Source organism: Chaetodon trifascialis, chromosome 2, assembly GCF_039877785.1.
Source record: "Chaetodon trifascialis isolate fChaTrf1 chromosome 2, fChaTrf1.hap1, whole genome shotgun sequence".
Lineage (NCBI taxonomy): Eukaryota > Metazoa > Chordata > Actinopteri > Chaetodontiformes > Chaetodontidae > Chaetodon > Chaetodon trifascialis.
The window spans coordinates 16,911,949-16,935,635 of NC_092057.1; the positions used below are offsets into that span (position 1 = coordinate 16,911,949).

Here is a 23,687-nt window from a genome sequence, read left to right on the forward strand (position 1 = left end):
TCAGCATCAAACCTCTTTTTTTATATTTAAGTGCAATATACGTGCACCAATAATATGCTTTGACAAGCTTTTTACCATTAGCTAACATTATCACAGTTATAGACATTTTCTAGTATGAGGTCATGTGTTTACGCCGAACACCAGCAGCATGCCTACTTCATTCATTTTGTTTCATCCAGGGTGTTAATCCTGTTTGTATCACCCATCTCCATCCACAGTAAAGTTGTTCTTTTAAAGAAATGGGTGAAGAAAGGGGAAGAAGAAAACATTTATATGTATTTCTGTATGTGTTAAAGATGCAGAGATGGTGGACAAAAGTCTGTAATGAAAAATGCATGACGCAACCTCAGCATAAATTTACTGCTGTCTAGTTCACATGAAAAAAAAAAAAAAAACAAAACTAAAAAAAAAAAAAAAAACAGTTTTAGGGAGTAAATTGAAATATGCTTCCCCACAGATTTTTTTTTTGCTTTACAGTTTGATCAGCAGAGGTTGGAAAGCAAGTGTTTCATCAGCAGTCTCAGTGTTTCATCACTCATCAGTGCAGAGTTTGGCAAAGATGATGCTGGAAGGAGCTAAGCTGTGCCCTGCTGAGAACGTACACTGACAGTCTTACAGTAGATTTACAGCCAAACACATACACAGCACGAGACTCATGTTCACACACAAACACACGAGTTTGTACTTCTATCCTTGTGAGGACACATAACGTATTCCCCAGCCCCCCACCCGAACCTGAACCATCACACCTCTATGTTGCGTCGGCTGGTTCGACATTAAACGGTGTAGCAAAAATGTTAAATTCCTTTTTGTTTACTTTTCATGTCCTGAAACCTCTCACCAAACGCCTGAAGGAGTTTTCACTCTCAGCAGCATGTTCAGATGTCGCAGCAGGCTTTTGTTCTTGCAGAGTAGGAGAATGCACAGTGTTTCCTCTTTCCAGTTGCACTTGCTGCAGCTTCAATTTAGCTTCAAATGATTTCAGCTGGGCGCAGCAGGTAGTGCGCATGCCTCACAGCAAGAAGGTCGCCGGTTCGATCCCCGGGTCGGGCAGGGCCTTTCTGTGTGAAGTTTGCATGTTCGTCCCGTGCATGCATGGGTTCTCTCCAGGCACTCCGGCTTCCTCCCACAGACCAAAAACATGCTCATTAGGTTAATTGGTGACTCTAAAATTGTCCTTAGTTGTGAGTGTGAGCGTGAATGGTTGTATGTTTGTAAATCTTGCCCTGCGATCGGCTGGCGACCGGTTCAGGGTGTACTGCGCCTCTCGCCCGTTGACAGCTGGGATAGGCTCCAGCCCGCCCACAACCCCGAAAAGGGATAGGGGATATAGACAATGGATGGATGGATGATTTCAGCTGGCTGGAGCTTGAGGTTCAGCTCTGAGGTACTTGCTAACATCCACACTTGCTTTAACTGAGTTACCAGGTCAGGTTTTCCTTCATCTATATGAATTATTCCAGACAAACAGACACTTTGGAACAGTTTTACTTTGTCTGGTGTTAGCAGCTCCACAGCAGCAACATGGCGCTCCCTCACGAATTCTCCCTCTGAATGAGGTTTCATCATGCCTGCACAGCATTGTCTGTCAGAGTGTGGTCTCGTGAAAGTAGCTTGCTGGGCACCCATACTCTGTCGAAGAGCGTTAACTTGATCCAAGTGCATTTCTTCTTGCAGCTCATTCAGTTTACCGTGTTTTATAGCCGTAATGACACCGAGGGCCTTTTTCACCATCACCATCACACACAGACACACACACACACACACACACACACTTACATTCATTTCCTGCAGACTCACCCAAACCATAACCACCCCTCAGCTAACCCTAATCCTTATCCTAACCTTAGCCCAAGTCTCCACCCGCATTTTGTACAGCGAGTCCCACAGTGTGACCGAGTAAACAGATGTATGTCCCCACAACATCAGTAATACATGGGCAAACACACACACACACACACACACACACACACACACACACACACACACACACACACACACACACACACACACACACACACACACTCTGTAATATCACCGTACACCATCATATAATTTTGCTATTATAAGCATTTACGATCCTTGCAAAGGTGTTAGCTGGTGTGTTTGTGTACATGTTTATGCCGTGTGTTGTTTATCTTTAGCCTTGCGTTCCAATGCTGACTCAGTTGTGACCTTTTAGCAAAGCCGGACCGGATTTAATCAACAACAAACTCCTCCAATTTACACACAAACACAAGCAAGAACTCTGGCTTTTCTGTACAGTATACACACACCCAGACTGCCAAGTCAGGGCTCCTTTTCTGTAAATAATGGTTTGGTTTGATGTATTCCAGATTCGTTGTTTGTATCCCATTAGTCAAAACAGGCCAGGAGTAAAACCTATTAAAATTTAGATTTAGCAATTGGCATCCAGTGACACCATGTTGTGCATTATTTTTGGACTTTCAGAGCAGCTGGTATACACTGTAAGGCTCTTTGCTGGCCAGGGAATAGCTTGAATGCCACAGAACTACAGATAAGCTGCCTGTTTTTCAGGCAAGAAAAGACAGAAAGTTGATATATTCCTTGAGTAAGCTGGCTGATGTCAGGGGATTGTACAGATTTGTCATTTTATAGTTGTGAGGCAGAATGTCTTTTCTACTTCTCTGTTATGTCACTTGACTACAAGCCTATGACAGGAGCAGTGATAGTAACATTTTTGTGAATGTGTTAATAAAAATCTAACTACATCTGTCATGTAAAAATTGTAGCATAAAGTTGAAGTTGAAATATGAAGTGGTATAAAATGTAAATACTCAAATACAGTACTTGAGTAAATGTACTTAGGTACAGTCTGCCATTTGAAATGAATGTTTTGAAATTTTTGAACAGCTGAAATGGCTTTATTTGTAACCAGCTGTTTCTTAGCATTGTTGGGCTCACAGGAATAGTGTTTCTATGTGAATCTGAACATCCTAATGGGATGCATTGTCCTCTCTGCCCTTTTTCTCATCTGTGTGTTCAGAATCTGCTGTCAGAGAAGGTTGACCAGATGATGGAGTGGTCCTCTCGGCGGTCGGTCGTCCGGATGAACGGGGACAAGTTCCGTCGCTTCGTCAAGGCCCCACCCAGGAACTACTCTGTCATCGTCATGTTCACTGCCCTGCAGCCTCAAAGACAGTGTTCTGTCTGCAGGTCCGTACACGCACAGACACACTGAAGACCAGTGCGCTGACTGTAGGCCACAACCCGGCATAGCTCCCACCTCTGTCCTTTCCTTCTGTTTCCTGAGATTCACTTGTCCTTCTGCAAGTTTACTCTGTGCACTGAATGTCTCCCGACAGTGAAAGAATCTGTGAGTGCTGAAGTCACGAGCTCCCACACAAACAAGCAGGCACAAATGTCCCAGAACTCAACTGAAATTTCACATACCCTCCTTCCACATACACATATAGACTCGCCCACCTTGGGAAACTCAGAAAACAGCATTATATAACAAGAACCTGTGGGTCACGTTGACATTTGGATCAAAGGGACTCCAGCCAGCCGTACTGCCAAAGGGGAATGAATAAATTCCACAGAACAAGGCCAACAAGACCTACTTACCCACTTGCGTACTCAAAGCATTTCAATGCATGAGGAGATTTTCCCCAAAAATCCCAAAAGCGAGCTTGAATTGGATTTTTCTTTACAAAATCAGACTTGCATCATGTTTGCAGTAGAATCAAGTGTAACATGGCAAGGTCAAGCACTACGCCGAAATGGTAATTTAAGATTAGAAGTTTGACCATCTGAATCCAATAATTTTAACACCCTGTCAACCCCACTATTTCAGCACCACGGACAGCTCTGCACAGGACGCTGCTTTTCAAAAGAGAGACGAGTGTTGGTGCTGTCCACGGTCCTGAAAGCTGCTTTGGATTAGTCAGAGCAATCATGAGAAGCAGTATTGGGTGTACAAGTTTTCTGAGATGACCGTGTAAATGCAAATACCAGTTTTACAGATTTACTAAATTGTTTTCTCCCCAATCAAAATGAAACCATTGTGAAAGCAGCTGGAAAGGGTTGAAAGTGAAAAGTCTACTGCAGCATGATGAACATAAACATAAACATAAAAATAGACATGAATGCAAAATTGTCGTCATTCAGATGCACTCATGTTTTTATCGCAGACGTATACCTATAAGTGTTGATAATGCATTCTACGCTCTAGCTGCTAATTGGATTGCATACTGCACGTACACAGAGGGAACCCACTTCACTGTACTTACTGAGGTGAATTCCGCTCAGTCCTGTTCTTTCTGGTTTTATTTTTATTGCTTGCTTCGATTATCATTTATTTTTACTGTTGATGTCCTTTATGCATTTATATTCGTGCCTCTGAAACGTGCTCTGTAACGGTGAAGAGACATGAGTTGCAACTAAAAGTGGCACTTGCTCTGATGTTCAAGAATTAGTGATTTCTCACATTTGCCCACAAATCACTGCCTTTTCTCTCAAAAGTATTACTGTTTGTTGAACCCAGGTTGGAGCTATTAATCCTGTATCAAAAAAACTGGAAATTAGCTGTGACTCATTGCTTAGGTGTTCAAAATTACATGTTGCCTAATTAACATTCATCACGTTGGAGTGCAAGCTCTACATGTCCTTCGATGTGCTCTTGAGGAATTCACGGTTGTTTGATGTTGTCGGTTAAGTCTGCAGCTTTTTATCTGTGTAGTATAAACGTGGTGGTTGACCCATGTCCTGGTGTCTTAGGGGAAGTCCAGTTAGTTAATGAAATCAACATTGACCTTCTCCATCCTGACCCTGTCACTCTAATAAGCCATTCTCTGCTTCATCAGTCACTTGATCAGATAACTTTATCACTGGTGGCAGCAGCCCTCAGCATCCTTTCTCTCTCCCTGTGTCTCTGTATGTCTCTCTCTTTCTCCCTTTTTCTTCCGAAAATGTTTTCATTATCGCAGTCACAACACAAACATTTTGTCATTTCTCTTTGATTGCTATGCTCTAAAATTCACATTGGCATGACCATAATTTACATCCACACGCACATAAGAACTACAACACCAGAAACTAGACTATTTTTTCATTTAAATTGCCAGATGCATTCACTAATGTCAACCAGCTCTCATTCACATTTATTCTGTTTTTATTCCCGTTCTTCTTCTTCCATTTGTTTGTTGCCTCCCCCCCCCATCTCTCTTTTCATTCATCTCCCAAGGCATTTTCTTATTAACATTAGCGATAGCTTCACATCATTAGAAATGCAGAGAGAGAGAGAGAGTTAGAGTAGGAGATGGATGTTACACGGTGACCCGAGCGTCTGCGTAAAGAGGAGTATCTGGCAGTGAAAAAGATGGCTAATCACTGGGTTCCTCACTCCCAAATCACTCTTCAGCTTCGTCTCAGTTCCATATTACACAGTCAATCTAACTGGGCCTTTAACTGAGAATTGCTTTTGCACAAAAAGCAGTCATCTTTGAGTAAATTAAGTTTACTTAAAGATGAGTCTTCATACTATATTCAGGCTGCCATGAGAGGCTAGTATTTTCACACAATGCACCACGATGCACCATGGTGTATAAATGGTCAGGGGTCTCAGGGCGTCATAGAATGGCTGACAGTGATGAAACAGTTCAAACACAGGCTTAACTCCTAACCAAGAGCTATGATATGATAAACTATGATGGATGAAACGCAGCAGACTGCCTTCTCTTTTACAAGAAACATACTCGTCCTGTAGATATTTAATCACTTTGGTTACAGGGTAACATTTTCTAGCTGTGGGGCCTGCTAACAACTAGCGTTACTTTTCAGGGGCACACCTATGGTTGTCGGCGTCAAGATTTCTTGGCTGTTAGTGAATTTAAAGCATGCAGAAAGGGAGCAGTCTTTCCTTGTGACTCTGCTTATCTGATTTTTCTTTTTTTATTTTACTTTGTCTCCGTCACCTTAACAGAGAAAGTGTACTCATCTCTACATTTTACAATATCTACGTAATGTTTTTTTTAATAATTAAAAGGTTTATTTTTATTTATTTATGTATTTTTTCCCATGTTCAGACAGATGTGGAGACTGTTCGGTTGTCCAGTTGCTCACATAGGTACAATTTGGATAATGTGATACGCTGTTACGTGATTTTGCAATATAGTGATGTCTTGTGTGATTGGGACAGTTGTCAGACGCTAAATAAACAATGAATAAACAGATAACATGGGTTATGAGGACTGTTAAAGCCACTTCTCAGTGACGCATTGACAGCTCCAGCGACGTGCTGTTCGCAGGTGCGGATGAGCGCCGCTGTAATCCCTGACAGTCTGCTGGCCTGAGTTTCAACTTCACTGCGGTGACTTTTCCAAATGGTAGACACTTCAAAGGGACCCATCCTAACATTAGCTGCAAAGATAACAATGTAACATCACCGCACATAACACATCCTGACAGACAATTTCCCACTAATTAAAGCCAACACAAGAGGCGGTTGACATAAGACACAATGTCAAAGCGAGACATCCAGCTGAAGTCAGAAACAAGGGAGACAGAGGGAAGAAGACCGAGACTGCTTCTTGGCATTTAAGTGTTTATCTTGTCATGTAGGAGGATGATGTGATAGCCTCCACTGGTTGGTTAAAATACAACCTTCATTGGGCTACGTTTGAAGGAAATCAAAATAAAATGCCAAATGAGGTTTGAAAAAGAGAGAAATGAATATGTAGCGTCTACATTTGTCATGAAGACTATTATGGGATGAAGAGAGACTGCCAAGGATCTAGTGTACTGTTTCCTTTACTCACTCCCTTCACCTTCTCTACTTCTCTTTATTCTAACTGCATCTTTTTTTAATCTGACGCAGTCTTTCACTCTGTCCCTTTACTTGCCTAATGTCTGTATGTCTCTGCGCCGACGACAGCCATGGCCGTAGGCATTTTGTTTCCTGTTTGTGTGTCTGTACAGACGTCCGCTCGTACGTCGGTGCGTCCAACCTTCCCATTCATGTGAATGTGACACATCAGCAACGCCTTCAGGGAATTTCTTCAAATTTGGTACAGACGTCCACTTGGGCTCTAGGATGAAATGATTAGATTTTGTTGGTCACTGTGACCTCACATCCGTCCCAGTCTTGTCAAAGTGATACCTCAGGAGCAGCTGGAGGGAATTTCATTACGCCTAGCACAAACATTCACTTGGACGGAAGGATGAACTGTTTAGAATACAATTAATGCATTTTATGAAACTGCTTCAAAGTCAACTAAATATATAAGTAAATAGCTCAATGTATTTGAGTATGGGCAGACATGGATATCAGCTGCAGCTTTACTTGGCGGAGGCATATGATCGTGACATGATAATTCTAGTTTTAGCTCCATCTCTATCCTCTGTTTTTATGGTCACTAGTTCTGTTTTTTCTTGTGATATTGTCTTTTCCTTTTTATAATTTCTTCCTCATGAATAAATACAGTCATTTCATCTTTTGTGCGGTGCCCGTACCTCACATTGTGTCAGAAACAAAATAATACCAGCAGGTTAATGAATGGAAAAATTGAAGAGTCAAAGTAAACTAAGTATTTTTAAAAACATGACCTGTATATGGCGTTTTGTGTTGTGGCTGCTTCAGGATTGGTTCCTTTTTTGATATCACCTGGCTCTAGGTTTGCAAAATATGATGTGAAAAAGAACTTGTGATTGTGACGAAGGAAATAATACAATCTGAATTATTCGTCTTAAAAACTTTCTGCAAATTTAAATGATAAAAATTATGCAAATGAAAATCAAAATTTCTTCACAAGGCTTGTCTACCATTTTTCTTGATCACAGTTTGGACTTTAGCATTATTTCTACAGAATGTGAGAACCCACATTTTCTCATAAGATTGGAAAAATGCTAATACTTGTTTGGGGTTATTGCCTTGCTGGGAAATCGGTCTTCATCTGCACAACTGTGGCAAAATGGGTCTGAAATCATGTTTCATGAAGTTTTTAGAACTCAACAGACATCTGACTTTAGTGTTGTTGGTCTTATCTGGGGTATTTGCGTACGTGTATATGAGGCAAAGCAGTTCCTTTTTGCGTACATGCAACGTGTGAAATGTTCTGATTTGACTTTCAGTCCCTCTGTCTGTCTCATTGTCACCTTATAGGCAGGCAAATGAGGAGTACCAGGTATTGGCAAACTCATGGCGTTACTCATCTGCATTTTCCAACAAGCTCTTCTTCACGGTAGTGGACTATGATGAGGGAGCTGATGTTTTCCAACAGGTAACGAGGTGTTTAGTGCATCATCATTACCAAAGCGACTGAAAGTCTCACCTGTTTGTGCTTTCTTTTTCCTCCTCCATGCCTTCCTCATGCCTCTGCTTGCACATAATATCTCTCTAACGTTGTGGGTCCCTCATCATCATCCAAGTCAAATCTGTTTTATTTTTTATGACAAAAGGAAAATGTATATGACAGCGTTAAAAGGCCACACACACAGGAAGATGCAATGATGCACAACATCCTGCAATGACATAAAATACAAGGACACACAGACATAATCAGTTCCAAGCATGGCTATACATACTGTACCTGGACATATTTTGAAGGACACACGAACAAGAATGCAAACAAAGAGCAAATGAAATGCTTTAAGCACATCACATCTTAAGTAAGGCTGAAACTGGTGATTATTGGTTTTGTGTACAGGATGTTAGAAAATGGTGCAAATTGCATCTCACAAGTTTCCTGTCACAGAAGATGAAGAAAACCAACAAATTTTCTGCAATGGATGGATTTTTGGCATTTTTGCTTAAAAAATGACTTCAACAATTAATCATACGATCAGAATTATTGCCATGTCATTCTCTGGCTATTAACAATTCATCAACCATTTCAGCTCTAATCTAAAGTTCAGCACAAATATTAGGTTTGCTCATGCATAAAGTCAAATTTAGTGGCAGCTCTACTGCACACACAGTCGGCCATTGGCTTCAACATAACCACAGGGTCCACTGGCCTGTCAGTAAATGGTCCTTTTAAAAAGTGCATTTTATTTCATTGTAATCTGGCATCACAGTGTTATTCACTGTGCTAGATAGGTTTAAAACTCTTCAGCTCAGGCGTCACCAGCAACTGGCTGCTGTCTGCAGTACCTGTACCTAGATACAGGAAAAAGATACCAATACGGAGGTTAATTCCCCGCTGTCCTTTTTCATTTTACGCTTTATACTCTTAGAACTTAAAATAGCTGTGCCTAGTTAGAAATAGCCTTGCTTTGCTTTTTTCCCCTTTATCTTGATTGATTTTAGACAGATTAATCCAGCGAAGATGACGTTAAAACACGCTCCTCAAGTCTTTAATATTTCTTCTCCTTCTTCTTTTTAATTGCAGTTTGCTAACCGTTGTTTCTTTTTTCTTTATCAGTGGAACTGTTATTTGTTCTTTTATTGTGTCCATGTGTGATGGTTTGTATGCATGTATGCATTTCATACATCTGTGTGTACATTTGCATGTATATAAATGTATCTCCTCTTTCACCTAATCTACCATTCACCTTTGTCACTTGAAGAAATAGGTGGCTGCTCATGTGGCAGAGATAACATTGTTGTTTAGATAATTATCTGCACACCATCTCTCCTCTCATTTCGGTCTTCTTCCATGTCCTCTTTCTCTGCTCCTTTCCTTCCTTTTCACCCTCCTCTCCGGCCTTCTTCAGGCGTCTTGGGAAAACAGGAGAGAGTAAACCAGTTGACTTAAATTTTGAAATGATTGTAGGGAGTCTTGGGATTTGGAGCTAAATAGGTGTGCAACATGGTGGGAGGGTGAGAGGAGGGAAAAGAAAGTTCTACCAGTTGTCTTTGTTTAGCTCTGTATGTGTGTGTGCATGTCTGTGTGTGTGTGTGTGTGTACATTTCAGGGAAAGGCAGAAAACAAAGTAATTCAGTTCAGAACAATATATTTATGCAAAGATTTATTATTGGCAATGTTCTCTCGATGCAATTATTAGCCAACACAAACCCACTTACTGACTATAATCAGAGTCAGGGAGGTTTGGACGGTATTCAGACAGTCTCTCTTCATTCAAGTTCAAATTCAGTTTTGAGCCAACAGTAGCACTTTAGAGACATGGTGCACCTGCACAATGACTCTGATACTGTATAAGAGCTGAGAGCATTTTCTATGTCAGTAAGAACATCTTCATTGACTCTGCTGGTTGATGTGCAGTTGTTTTGTGCTACTTTAGGGCTCACTCACAAAGCTGTGCGCCTTTTGGGAATAGGTCCTGTCAACACTTATTTCACAACAATACAACAGTGATATACTTTTATTTATTGCTGGATGCTGAATGTTATGCAAATTTAGAAATTGTGTTAGGCACATAGAATTAGAATTAGCTTATTCCAGGCAAGAAGTAATAAAGGCATTCATTGACTTTCTCCATTATTTAATGCTTTAATTGAGATGTGATCAAAGAAAACCTGAAGAAAATAAAATTTTTTCCATACAGCCACTTTGTGCAGGGATATACAGAGCCAAGAGAATGTAAGGAATTGTTATTTGAACAACCCCCACAAACGCACCCAATACATAATATTTTACTTAGTATGTTTTGACAAATCAGAGATGACTTTGACTTGACATCGCCTCACCCTCATTTTCCTCGTCCCCTCTAGTTGAACATGAACAGCGCTCCAACTTTCATGCATTTCCCAGCCAAAGGAAAGCCAAAGAGAGCCGACACCTTTGACCTGCAAAGGATTGGCTTTGCTTCGGAGCAGCTGGCCAAGTGGATTGCTGACCGCACAGATGTTCAGGTACGACACACACAGATCTTCACATTCACATGTTTACAAAACCCCAACTAAGTTCATGCATAGCTACTGTAGATCTCAAAAATATTCCTTCAGTTGCTCTCCAAAGAATAGTATAACATAAAAGGAAAATTCAACCAGTTTAGAAAATTCTACAAAGTCAATCTGTGTGACGTTGTGCCTTAGTAGTGAGGGCCAGGGTTAGGGTGCGTCAAGCAGGTTAGCAACAGGTTAGCTGTGAAGGGACCCTTGGTCTTTGCAGGGCAAATACTATGTTGACCGTGTCAGAGTCTGAAAAGCAGCAAAGACCAGGCAGGGTCTTATGCATGCAAGTGGGTGTTAAAATGCCTCGCTTGGAGGTGGTTAAGTTGTTGGCACCTGTGAGAGCAAACCTTCAACCGTCGGACTACAATTTCTTCTTTCCTTGAATAACCTGTCAAGCAGTACTGACAGATGTAGTCCAAGCATTCTGCTGACATCCTGTTGGTGGATCTGAATTTAAAAGGCTGCCTTTCAGAGAAGGTGAAGGAGAGCACTTACACTAAGTGCTAGCTTTCATGCACTCCAATGTGACTTTACCGCATGAATAAAGAACATTACAGAAAAGGAAAAATGGAACATAATTGAGAAAAAATGGTGAGATGAATAAACTTGTGGGATGGAACTCAAATGAAAGTTAGATAGGTCTGACTATTCAGTGACTATAATGTTGAGGAATGGAAAGGATAGATGGAGCGTCTTGTGCTGTTGTCCAATCATATCAACCATTAGCTCTTGCTTTTCTCCTCTGTTCCACATAATGCCCAGCTTTACAAAGAGATGCAACATTTTTTTACATTGCTCCACGTTCGCTGTCACGCTGATTATTAGATTCACTGTGTCTTTAAATGTTTTCTTTAGCTTCAATTAAAACATGAAAATGACTGAAAGTAGACAGTGCTGCTTCTGAGAAATTATACAACAATCCCATTTTTAAATTAGGTCTGTATGTAACAAAAATAAGAGAGAGATGCATCACGTCTCATTTTTTATCTCTCTCTCTCACACACACACACACACACACACACACACACACACACACACACACACACACACACACACACACACACACACACACACACACATATTAGGCTGCAGGTCAGCGTGCAGACTCATCCATCCTGTGGCACAGCCTTTTTAGTAAATCTCTCTTTCTTTCTCCCTGAATTATGCATTTTTAAGTTTTACTCCAATAACACTAAGCAGCAGCAGATGGTAGACACATTTTCACAAGCGACATCATCGGTGCTGGTGGCACATTTGTCTTTTTGGAATATTTTACCCTCGCATGTGTTAATAGCAAACACAGCATGCTGTCGGTTTGGCTTTGTGACCACACACAAACACACGCACTGATACCGATACCTTGACTTTGATGCCGATGATACCAATTCGATACCACTTTTATCAAATCCATTTTAATAAAAAGAAAACTAAACTATACGTTCTGCATTAGGATTGCTGTTTATACCTGGGAGCAGGTGGAGAAACAGTTTTTCCTCTCAGCACCTCACTCAACTCACCTGGCCAAAAATGAAGAGACTGATGGAATATGTTAACAGTCTTGGACTATACAAGAATATACATAGCTGTCAAATGGAACATTAGACACAAAGCGTATGGCCTAATCCGAAGAAGAAGAGTTGACTGAGTGGGTGACATTTGTGGTACTGGGAAATGGTGGCAGAGTGAGACCTCTCACAGTGCTAATGAGCAGCTAGCCCGTGTCTGACAATCATCCACCACACATGTCAACTTCAGGGTACTTCTCTCCTTTTACCCATTGGTTTATAAGCAACACCATGTTGCTATTCGAAAAACTCTCTGCCTTGGTGCCAGGTTATCCATCCTGGTTGATGGCGAGGAGAAAATGCACCGGACTTCCATCCAGGTGGACGGTTTGGTGAACGGACTGACTGACGAGCACTGGCTAGCTAAGAAGCAGCACAAAGTTCACACTCTTATCTGTGCAGATGAGCAAGTGGTGGTATACAAAAGAAGTGAGACACACCGCTGGCAGTGTTTAGCCTGCATGCCTGTGTAATGTTTGACAGCCAATCACCAGGATTATTAGATCTTGATACAAGCATTCTGCATGCTTATTGCCTCATACTGCGCCCCGCACACACACGCACGCGCGCGTGCACACACACACACACGCGCACACACAGTCTTTCTTTTTTTGAAAACGGGAAGAAGACTTTCTGTGTATATAACTTATTAAAAATAAATATTAAAATATCACGAAATGACCTTTAGAGTCATAATGAACACTTCCAGGGTTCAATTTAAGGACACAACCAGAGAACCTTTTTTTTCCGTCACTCCATTACTCCAACCCTAAAAATAATAAACAGATTAAATGAAAAAAAAAAAAGGTTGAATGGATTTTCTTTTTTTTATGGAGTTAGTATCAAGCAAAGGAAACCTATTCTCTTGGTTCAAACTGGGAAAAGACAGAATGAAGGACGTTTATTACAATATTCCTTATACTGAGATAAGCACTAGTCAGTATATTCATACATTTATACAATAGAACTGTGATATATACAGTAACTGAAAAATAGAAAAGTTGTATGCTCTTCATCTCTCTCTCTCTCTCTCTCTCTCTCTCTCTCTCTCTCTCTCTCTCTCTCTCTCTCCCCCTCCCTCCCTCCCTCCCTCCAGATCCGTGTCTTCCGTCCTCCTAATTATTCAGGGACTATTGCTTTGGCTTTGTTAGTGTCTCTGGTTGGCGGGCTGCTGTATCTGAGGAGGAACAACTTGGAATTCATATACAACAAGACCGGATGGGCCATGGCTGCACTGGTATGACGCACGCACGCACGCACGCACGCACGCACGCACGCACGCACGCACGCACGCACGCACGCACGCACGCACGCACGCACGCACGCACACTGGGGTTTAAGTGGGAACCTTTTAATCCACTGTGAGAAGTTAAATACAAGCTCTGCCAAAAATAACCAGCCTCACAAGCCAGGGACATAAGTCAAGTGAAACTGTGGTGGAAACAAGTTGAAGAGAGTAATCACACCTCATTAGTCTAATTTTCTGCCTGTTTTAACAAAACTTACATTCTTATTTCTGAGTCATGTGCTGACTTGGATTAAGTGCAGTTTATGATGAAATTAGTTGTTACATTTCAAACTGTCACAGTTAAAAGTTTCCACACTAATGATGAGTGATGTTTAATCCACATTCATTCTTCTCTCTCTCTCTCTCTCTCTCTCTCTCTCTCTCTCTCTCTCTCTCTCTCTCTCTCTCTCTCTCTCTCTCATAGTGTGTTGTTTTTGCAATGACATCTGGTCAGATGTGGAATCACATCAGAGGTCCTCCCTACGCCCACAAAAACCCTCAGAATGGACAAGTGGTATGGATCACATATTACCTCCCCTTTATATATCCATGCTTTCAAACCCTCTGCTTTTGTTCTTTCATCAAACCTTCCATGTCTTTGTTGCCCCCCTTATATCCTCCCCTCTTCTCGTCCTTCCTTCTTGCTTCCTTGCTTTCTGTTATTCTGTGTGTTCGGCAGAAACAGTATTTAAGGGTAAGATAAATCCGTTGTTCAGTGTGGTGAGTGAGGCAGTATTAGATCATTGATAGGAACATCTGTAAGGCTGTTTCCTCCAAGTAAGATGCACCAGTCTGTGCCATTACCACCTGCTAGCAGGTCAGCACTGAGACGGCGTGTGTGTTGCTGGACAGCTGGGAGCACTGATTGTGCGGCAATATCACTGTTCTTTTAGTTATCTATTTATCTGCCTCACCTCCCCTGTTTTATGCAGTTTCTCTGTGTTTTTGAACAGTTGCCACTTATTACCAATATGTGTGCAAAGACAGACACACACAATTGGCAGATGTAGTTTTGCCGGTCATCATTTAAGTTTGTTCATCCAAGTGTGAAATTAAAATAAAAATATGACACAAACTGAGAAAATGAAGAAGGATAAAGAGAAGGGGATGGGACGGGTGAGGCAGGGAGGGAGATTTACCTTCACTATGTGTCGACGGTGTTATGTTGTGTGCCATGAGTGCAATTGCGCGCACACACACACACACACACTCACACACACGGAGTTTCACAGCAAGTGCTGCATGGTGAGGCAGAGCTTACAAAGTGGTGCAGTTGTAATAGGAAAAGTCAATTCAGCTCATACAGAGACTGAAAAGGATTGGTATTCCCTGTAGCCAGCACTCCGAGAGGCTACATACAAATGCACAAAAGAAGAGAGAAGTGTACAAACACACTCTCATAAAGTCAAAAGAAACAAAACGGTATGACCCCTCTCTCTCTTGTTCTTTGTAAAAGGCACTCAGTCAGGCTCTGTTGACTCTCTGTCATTTTTCAGTGTGTTTACAGCAAATAAGTTATACCCTCATGCGATGTAGCTCCCGACTGTAGCTCCCAGCCTTCACCCCTTCTTTCTCTTTTCCTGTTTCCATCTCCCCACCTCCCCAGCTCTGCCACCTACTTGCATCTGCACCACTTTAATCCTGCCGGGACAAGATTGGACCGGCAGAGATGCTGCTGTTGTTTCAGGTTAAAATTACGACCGCTTCAATCCTAATTGATTTAAAAAGTGCATGGCACTGCACTCATGACAGGAGGCTGAAGATGGGCTCTCAGCTACTTTGAAACATTCCTACCTGCCTGTTGCTTCAGTCCTGTCTTCCTCTTTTGTAGGAGTTGAGCAGAGCGATGAGGGCAGCATTAAGGCTAAGTGTTGAAACAGCATTTTAGATAGCCAGAGATTAACTATCAGGAGCAGTAGCCATAGGCATCTGATTCAAATGCAAAGGTGAGCAGGTCATAAAAGATTTATTACTGAGCAAACAGAAAACAAATTATGCCAGCAAGGGGAAAGAAAGGCTGAAGAGCTGGTGGGATTGTATGCCCTGTTGAAGTTGGGAAACTACCAGTTTATGCAGAAAGTTAAGGTATCATAGTTTGGGATTTTAGCAAACTTTAAATGCAGCTACTGAAACAAGTGATATTATCAAGTGAAAGTGTCCAAGGTATCAGCACAATTTGTCACATTAATTCTCCTTTTATCCGTGTAAAAGAAACATTTCTCAGCTGAATGCTGTAATCTCAATGAAAGGGGATTTGTTTGCTTAGTGACGAGCTGCAGACATGCTTGCGTGCACTTTGGAAGTACTTTCCAGAAATCCCGCGACTGATGGTATCCATGCTGACTATCCATTGTCAAAATAACAGGTGTCAGGTGCCTACATATTATAAAACCACATCACTTTAAATTCTTAAAGTTGTATTGCCTTTCATATACAGTACATGTTATGTGTTTATTTGAATGTTTTGTCCTGAGGCAGGACATGCAGGTGGGAGAGGTACACCTGTACGCTCAGATGTAATCCAACATACAGTAACTGGTTTCCCACAAAGTCTACTTCTATGATGCCTCTAATATTCGGTTTGTGTTGACACTGTCAGTGAGGTGTTGATGAAATTATATGTTGTATTTGGCACTGAGGTCATACAGTCGTTAGCAATATGCATTCAATTCAGAGGTGTTTCTAATACTCTGCCCCCCTCATGTATGTAATTTTGGGATATATCTGTTTTGCATTTCCACCACACACAGTACTCTTAAATGTAGGCAGGGTTGTTACTGGGGCTTCAGGGCGAGCCCCTTTCACTTTTACAGCAGTTTGGAAACAACAGATGAGCTTTTTCTTGGTCTTGAGAAGCTGCAGCATCTATTACCTGACACACTGTAGCTTATACTGTACATTTAGTGCCAGACTGACAACCTGCTAACCTTTTCTTCTGCTCCGCTCGAATTCACTCACTTTTCTGCCGCTCACGCTCTCTCACACGCTCAACCACACGCCCGCTATTGCACACAGATCACATGTGAATAGCGTGTTGAGCTACACTACTCAAGAACAGGAAACAGTGAATGACATCAAATGTTTTCTTTTCTTTTCTCTTGGTATGTAGTTGTTTATTACAACAAACAGACAAATGTTGTTTGATAAAAGGCTGCAGGCAGCAAAACAAAAGACTGCTGGACAAAGCAGAGAGAGTTGAGAAATCCTACATCAGAGCGCAGATGATCAGACGACTCTGGTTTCCAATCAGCAAGCTGCAGTCTTTCTAACTCCACAAGTTACGAACCAGCTCAGTGTGCCACGTACCCCAACAGGAGGGTAACAGAAAAATGGCAGTGATTTAAATGATTCCATCGGTACCGTCCTGAACTGGATTGCTTGGTGAAAACATGCCTTATTCGAACCTATTTACATGAATCTGTTGAGGTCTGGCTCTCTTTTGCTGTCCTTCCTCTTAAGCTCTAGCATCCTAGGTCTCATAGCCTAGCGCTAATCCTTCGTCGTCTTCTTTCTATTTCCTCTTCCAGCAGGAGCTCATTGACCTACATGCTTTAACCCAACCATTTTCTTGAGCTTCCCACCCAGATTGCTGTTTTGTAGCCACTCAACCAAAATAGCAGCAGGCATAGCTACATTACATCCTGTGTGAATGGCCCTTATTTCTTTCTTATTTCCTTCCTCCGCTCACCCTCATCTGCAGCCCTGTGCTCTCTTTAAATCCCTCTTTCCCTCTCTTCGTCCTCTGACAGTGAATAGTTTGAACTGGGTAGACAATATTGAATAGATACCTGTCTTATCTTTCCTGTTCTACTTTCCTCCTCTTTACTACTTCCTCTCACTTCTCGCTCTAATCCCCCCCCCCCCCCCCCCCCCCCCCCCAACCAGACAGTGTAATTCCTTTAAAACGATGAGCGAGCAAGGCCAGGTAGACTATATTGAAAGGATTTGTCAACTGACGAATGGCACAGCCAAGCAGATGAAATTGTAGTGAGTGTCTCACTGTGCAGCCAAGAAAATACTGCGAGCTGATTTTTGCACTGACACACACACACAGAGACACACGCGCACACAAAATGGGAGAGCAGGGTGCGGGGCTGTGAGAGATGCATTAAGAGCTGCCTGAATGAATCACGGTGGAAATATCATTTTACCTTTTTAAAAATCTCATGCAAACATTATGTCAACAGTTTGCTTTCAGGTGTTGGTGGATGCATTATTCTGTTGTAGTTCAAGTATGACAAATAAACATATATATTGGTTTTCTACCCAAGTATCCAGACATGACTGTGTGCCCTCACACCAGCTGTAAGTTTAGAGGAGCTGCTCAGCATAGCTTCCATGATGATGAAGGAAATAATGTGAAATAGTATATTTCTTCTCTTTAAATAGTCTAAAACTGACTATAAAGTAGGCTTTATGGAAAAGCGTGCAGTGGTGAGAAGGAGGCTGCATATTATCCTGACATACATTTATTCAGAATTTACACGGCTGTTATGCTGCCTGGAGCCCTTTTGCATGTAAACCCAATGTTTTCTTATTTTGTTGATACAGAATCTCTGTGTCCTCTCTGTGTGCACAGAACAGCAAATAACCCACTATCAACCTGTGGAGGTCAGCAGATGAAGACCGATTTGCAGATAATGTAGTGACAGGTGCTGATTCTGAGGACAGACGGGACATTTATCTGAAACATGATGCATCATTAGTAACATGCTGAATAAAACAGCAGAGTGAGCGGTAATCATCCTGCACGTGTTATGTTTTCAGCAGCAGGACACGGATAATGCTGTTTATTTGGCTGTAATATTATTTCCGCATAAGCTTCGAATTCAACTGCGATACACTCACTCAAAATACTACAAACACAGTCATATACAGGAAAAAAGAAAACGGAACAACATGAAGCTTTTTCACTATAAAGCTTTAAACTAAATGTATTGAAAATTGTCTTCAGCACATTATAACGTTTTATGATATTAACAAACTGACGGAAGGGTTTCTCAGAGAAGCAAATGGTACCTTTATGAAGTATTTCAGCCATTGTTTCTCTCTTGGCTTTCACTATGACCAACCACTTTCTTTTCCACGCTATTGGCTGATGACATTTCCATATTTCCAGCTGATTTCACATGATTGGTTGATGGCTTTTGGCAGCTGCTGGCAGGACGCCTCTCTACATTACTGCTAACCTTTCATATTTTAAAGAAACACTGCTGTCACTTTTATTGGCTCTTTGCAAATAGTTGACTTTTGGCTTGCAGAGGTTTGTGCGTGTGCCTGTGTGTGTGCACATGCCTGCGTGCACGTGGGTGTGTGCGCTTTTGATTAAGCGAGGGAATGCCTGTGTATTTATCTGTGTGTTCTGAGCCGATATGGAGCGAGTGTAGTGAGCAGTGTAGTGAAGCAGTGAAATAAATGGTCCTTTAGGCTGGATATTTGTTCAGAGCAGGAGACACTGACCATCTCTCCCTGGCTCCTCACTTAGACGCACACACTCACAGACGCTCACAGCTACACACTAAGTGATTAGAGCCATTGTATTTAGCAGAAAACTGTAATTAAGAGCCATATATTAAAGACATATATCCTGGAGGTGAGAGAGAAAGGAGGAGAAAGAGAGAGGAGATCGGTGTGCAAAAAATAAAACGTAGAGGAATTAAGTGCAAACCATGTGCCAGAATAAAGATGTGTTTATTTATTGAGTTTATTGAATTTGTTTATTTGATTTATTTTAGAGGGCGGCACGGTGGAGCAGCAGGTAGTGCGCGTACCACAGCAAGAAGGTCGGTTTCTGTATGGAGTTTGCATGTTCTTCCCGTGCATGTGTGAGTTCACTCCGGGTACTCCGGCTTCCTCCCACAGACCAAAAACATGCTCATTAGGTTAATTGGTGACTCTAAAATTGTCCTTAGGTGTGAGCGTGAATGATTGTTTGTCAGTATATATATGTTGCCCTGCGATCAGCTGGCGACCGGTTCAGGGTGTACCCTGCCTCTCGCCCAATGACAGCTGGGATAGGCTCCAGCCCCCCGCAACCCTGAAAGGGATAGTCGGGTATAGACAATGGCTGGATGGATGATTTATTTTAGTTTATTTCTTTCGCATTTTTCAACATTGAAAATATACAAATTGAATGCTTCTTCTCTGATTTGATCTGAGAGGTCTGGGTGGTTCACGCTGGAGCAACAGATCAGAAATGTGTTTTGGCCACAAGAGAGAGGTCTGCAAAGACAGCATTGCAGTCGTTGAGCCTACTACCTAGCATAAATCCTTTAATTCTTAATTCTTAGAATCAATTCTTCTTTAATTCTTACATTCGTATTCTCCAGGTGACAGCCAGCTGATTTTGTTTTGTCTTAATGCAAATGTTAAATTGGAGGCGTGAATCCACGACTACTAAGATTAAGATTTGTGGCCTTTAATGTCTGAACACTTTGAAACTGATGGTTTTAAATTATTTCTGTTTTTGGTAGAACTGGAGGAAGTTGTGCCACGTCCAGTCGTTGATTTGTTGAACGCACCTGCTCAGTGCTTGTATGGGACCACAGTCACCTGGTGATATCGTATGAATCTGTGTAGTCTAATTGCACCGCTTCCATTGGAATTAATGGATATCTGGAAAATTCTTATGTTTTAAATGCAGAAGTAATAGAGCCTTTAGACTGGTGGACTTCCTCTGTTACACACCAAAATCTGGACAATGCCCTGTATGACTTCAGCTATTGGTCACTGAGAAGGTAAATTGGTGCAGTTGGGGTTTAACTGCCTTGCTCTTGGGCACCTCTGCCTTTCTTTTTTTTTCTCTCCACAGCCCAGATTTATTTGAACAGTCTGTTGATTGAGCAAGCCCTTCTTCTTCTTCTTCTTCTTCTTCTTCTTTTTTCCATCTCATTGCTGCCAGCTAAAATCCACCATATGTCCTCGAAACAGAAAACAAATAAAACTTAGTCTTTTGAGAAAATGAGAAGTCACCTCATTTTATTGATTGACGCGTTTTCAAAAAAAGAGAATGGGTTTTAAATGGCTTTAATCGACTCTTGGGTAATTAAAGTGAACCCTCCGTGGACTGCGTAAACATTGAACTGCATAAACAGTGAGTAGATAATGAGATTTTAAAGCATCACCTGAATCCCTACAATAGACTGCCATATTTGTTCAAATGAAGGGTTCACTGAACCTACCCACAGTCCCTCTGCTGTTCGAGAGAAATCACCCTCCACATGCTCTATGATACTTAAATCATTGATGTGTTGCAGCATATTTTTCTCTTAACTGAGAAATATTTAAATTCTAATCTTGCAGCTATCAATCAAATATATTGTGTTGCTTTTTTGCCTCCTCTGCCTCTCTGTTAACTCTTTCAACACTTTCAGTTGCCTTGAGCTGCACAGTGCCTCAGTACTAGTTATTTATAGTTCACGTCTGATTCAGTCCACCTGTATCATCAGGCAACCAATCATCCTCTCCCTCGGTTTCCTCTTTCACACCCATGCTCTCATTTATGTCGTCAGCATTTAGCTGACACTCCAGATTACCCCGCAAGGTTCGCTTCCTAGATCGCTTATCATTATACCCATTCGCAGCAACGTAAACAGTCAAACCTATTCTTTGTCGATATAAATGAAGCACATTTTTCCACTCCATCTCACTTCCTCTCTGTTACTTACTCATTCTCCTCTCTGTTCTTTCTGCTTTGTTGACTTTCCATTTATCCCCCTTCCTGTCTGAGTGCCTCCTGACCTTTACCAAATAAAACACACACAAACACGCATTCACACACACTATATTCAAATACATGATGCAGGGTGGAGAAGGATGAATGTAACTATTTGTAAAGGTTATCGGGCTCGCAGCTGTTAACAGCTAACACTACAATGGTTTGGTTTTGGAGTGAGAATCGCCAAGTGAAGAGGAGGGACAAAGTACGCTCATCGCTCATATACTTTGTGTATCACATGACTTGCCATTGATTCCAGTTATTGCATTTTATTGGTACTTATGTTCTTGCCATGTATGTTTTCTATGACACACTACGATGTGGCACATCCAGGAAATCAGTAACAGCCACTTGACAAAGCTCGTTCTCAACCTCATTTTAATACAGTGATAAACACGCGAGGCGCCTGTGGCCTTCCTTCCTGCTTATTATACCCCCATTGGTGTAGACACCTAATTTGCTTCAAAGTCTGACAAATGGCCTGTTTTGTGCAGATCTTATATAAACAAGGCTTTTTAATGTCAATGTATTCAAATGAGTGCATGAACACAGACACTAACTGTGCTCTTCACATCTCCATTCTTATGTTAGAAAGAATGGAAGCACATATATTCCTGAGCTCTTCATCCTGAGAGCGTGCTAATAGAAAAAATGCTGCAGTAAATCCTCTTATCCTTAGGGGAGGTGTTTGGTAAAGGTCTAGATATAATTTGAGTTCTGTCTAATATTTAGATACTTAATTGAGTTAACCTTTTACCATCTATTTTCTTGAGATCGTCTGGAGGAATAATCGCACCATTGAATTTGTATTTTTCATGCAAGTTATTCTGTGCATTTTAAATACGTATTATACCCAAGGATCTGGGAAATAAAACGATGGCAAGAATACTAATTGTTTTCAGAAATGTCTTTGACATCCCACAATAAAACATCACAGCTTTTAAGAAAACTGTTTGCACAAAGATCTGTGCTCAAAAACTCATCACATAATAGTTCATGTTATCCTCAACAGGTTGGTAACGTCTCTCAGCTGCTGTGGACTATGGATTTGTCTGTATGTTTTGACCCCATTCAAGGCAACCTTGTCACAATGAATCCTTCAGATTAATCGCTGCTATCAATAGTCACAAGTGCTCCGTGTGTTAAAATGCACAGCTGAAAGTAGTCCAAACATAAGCAATGTTTACTTAACAAACGTGTGTGTCTGTGTGTGTCCATGACCCCTTTTCAAAGATTTCTGTCTTTATGTGGATCCAATGTGCTTTCTAGCTGCAATTGAGAGAAGGACAAGATCCTTTCCTGACAGGAATATAACATGGAATATATCCAGCCTTAACCTCTGACAATAATTTGGTTGATAGCACTTTATCCGTTCCCTGGTAGAACTGTTCAGGCAGCAGAAAAATAGATTCAGCTGAAAGATCAATAAAGAAACATCACAACTTACCACTATGTGACACAACCAATACAACTGTTCTTAAAGATTTGCTTTTAAGACATCTATTCTTGCAGTTTTCCGGTAAATGTTGTGAAGTACGAAGAATCTTCAGATGGCTCTAGTGGCTTTAGATGGTTGTAAACAGGTGCTTGCTTGTGTCCTTGTCAGGTTGTTGGACATGCTGGCACATTTTCGACGCTAATGAAACTTACTTTGATTCAAGCATTTATGGGGTCGATTCGACCACTTACAGCTAAGGGAAACATGTACGCTTTAGCCAAAAACAGCTGTCAGTTTGATTTTTCAGGCATCAGTGAAGGCTTTCTTTTGATTCCCAGGGTTAAACGTTGTGTTGAAGTGACGTTCTCGTATGTCAAAGTGCTGTAGTGGTGGTTAATTGGCAGCAAAAGCAGTGGGATCTTCATGTATATGTTCTATACATACACATTCATTTGTCTCAGTCCATTTTCCATGTAAATATATGTAAAACAGGCCCTTTTTGCATAATATTTGACTGTATTCGACATCAAACCACACTTCCAGGACTGCGTGGCCTTATTCACAAGTGTGTAATTTGGTCTCTGCTCTGTTGGTATCCTGTGTGTTTGATTATCTAACAGAGAGAGGAGTTATGGAGTGTGACTCTTGAGTTTGCGCTTCCATTTATCTCCATGTTAGCTCAGTGTGCTGTGGCTGCTTTTGCTTCCAGACCACCTTGATGTCTGACGTCTTTCTAATGAACACGCACACGCATATCCACTTTCCTCCATGCGGACAGATTCTTTCATGACAGTCTCATTGACAAACACACATTTACTGACAGGTTTTCAGCATACACATGCAAAGCTACATACAGTGAAACA

At 41.4% G+C, this 23,687-nt stretch overlaps 1 protein-coding gene across 1 annotated transcript in view; it reads left to right on the forward strand.

Annotated features, from left to right (window-relative positions):
* The window catches only part of LOC139341097 (dolichyl-diphosphooligosaccharide--protein glycosyltransferase subunit TUSC3), a 66,363-nt gene that overhangs the window by 25,610 nt on the left and 17,066 nt on the right, over positions 1-23,687 (forward strand). Inside the window, exons 2-6 of the mRNA XM_070977436.1 lie at positions 3,008-3,177; positions 8,123-8,240; positions 10,634-10,774; positions 13,478-13,618; positions 14,094-14,183. Coding sequence (XP_070833537.1) covers positions 3,008-3,177; positions 8,123-8,240; positions 10,634-10,774; positions 13,478-13,618; positions 14,094-14,183 — 660 coding nt within the window. The remainder of the gene's footprint in view (positions 1-3,007; positions 3,178-8,122; positions 8,241-10,633; positions 10,775-13,477; positions 13,619-14,093; positions 14,184-23,687) is intronic.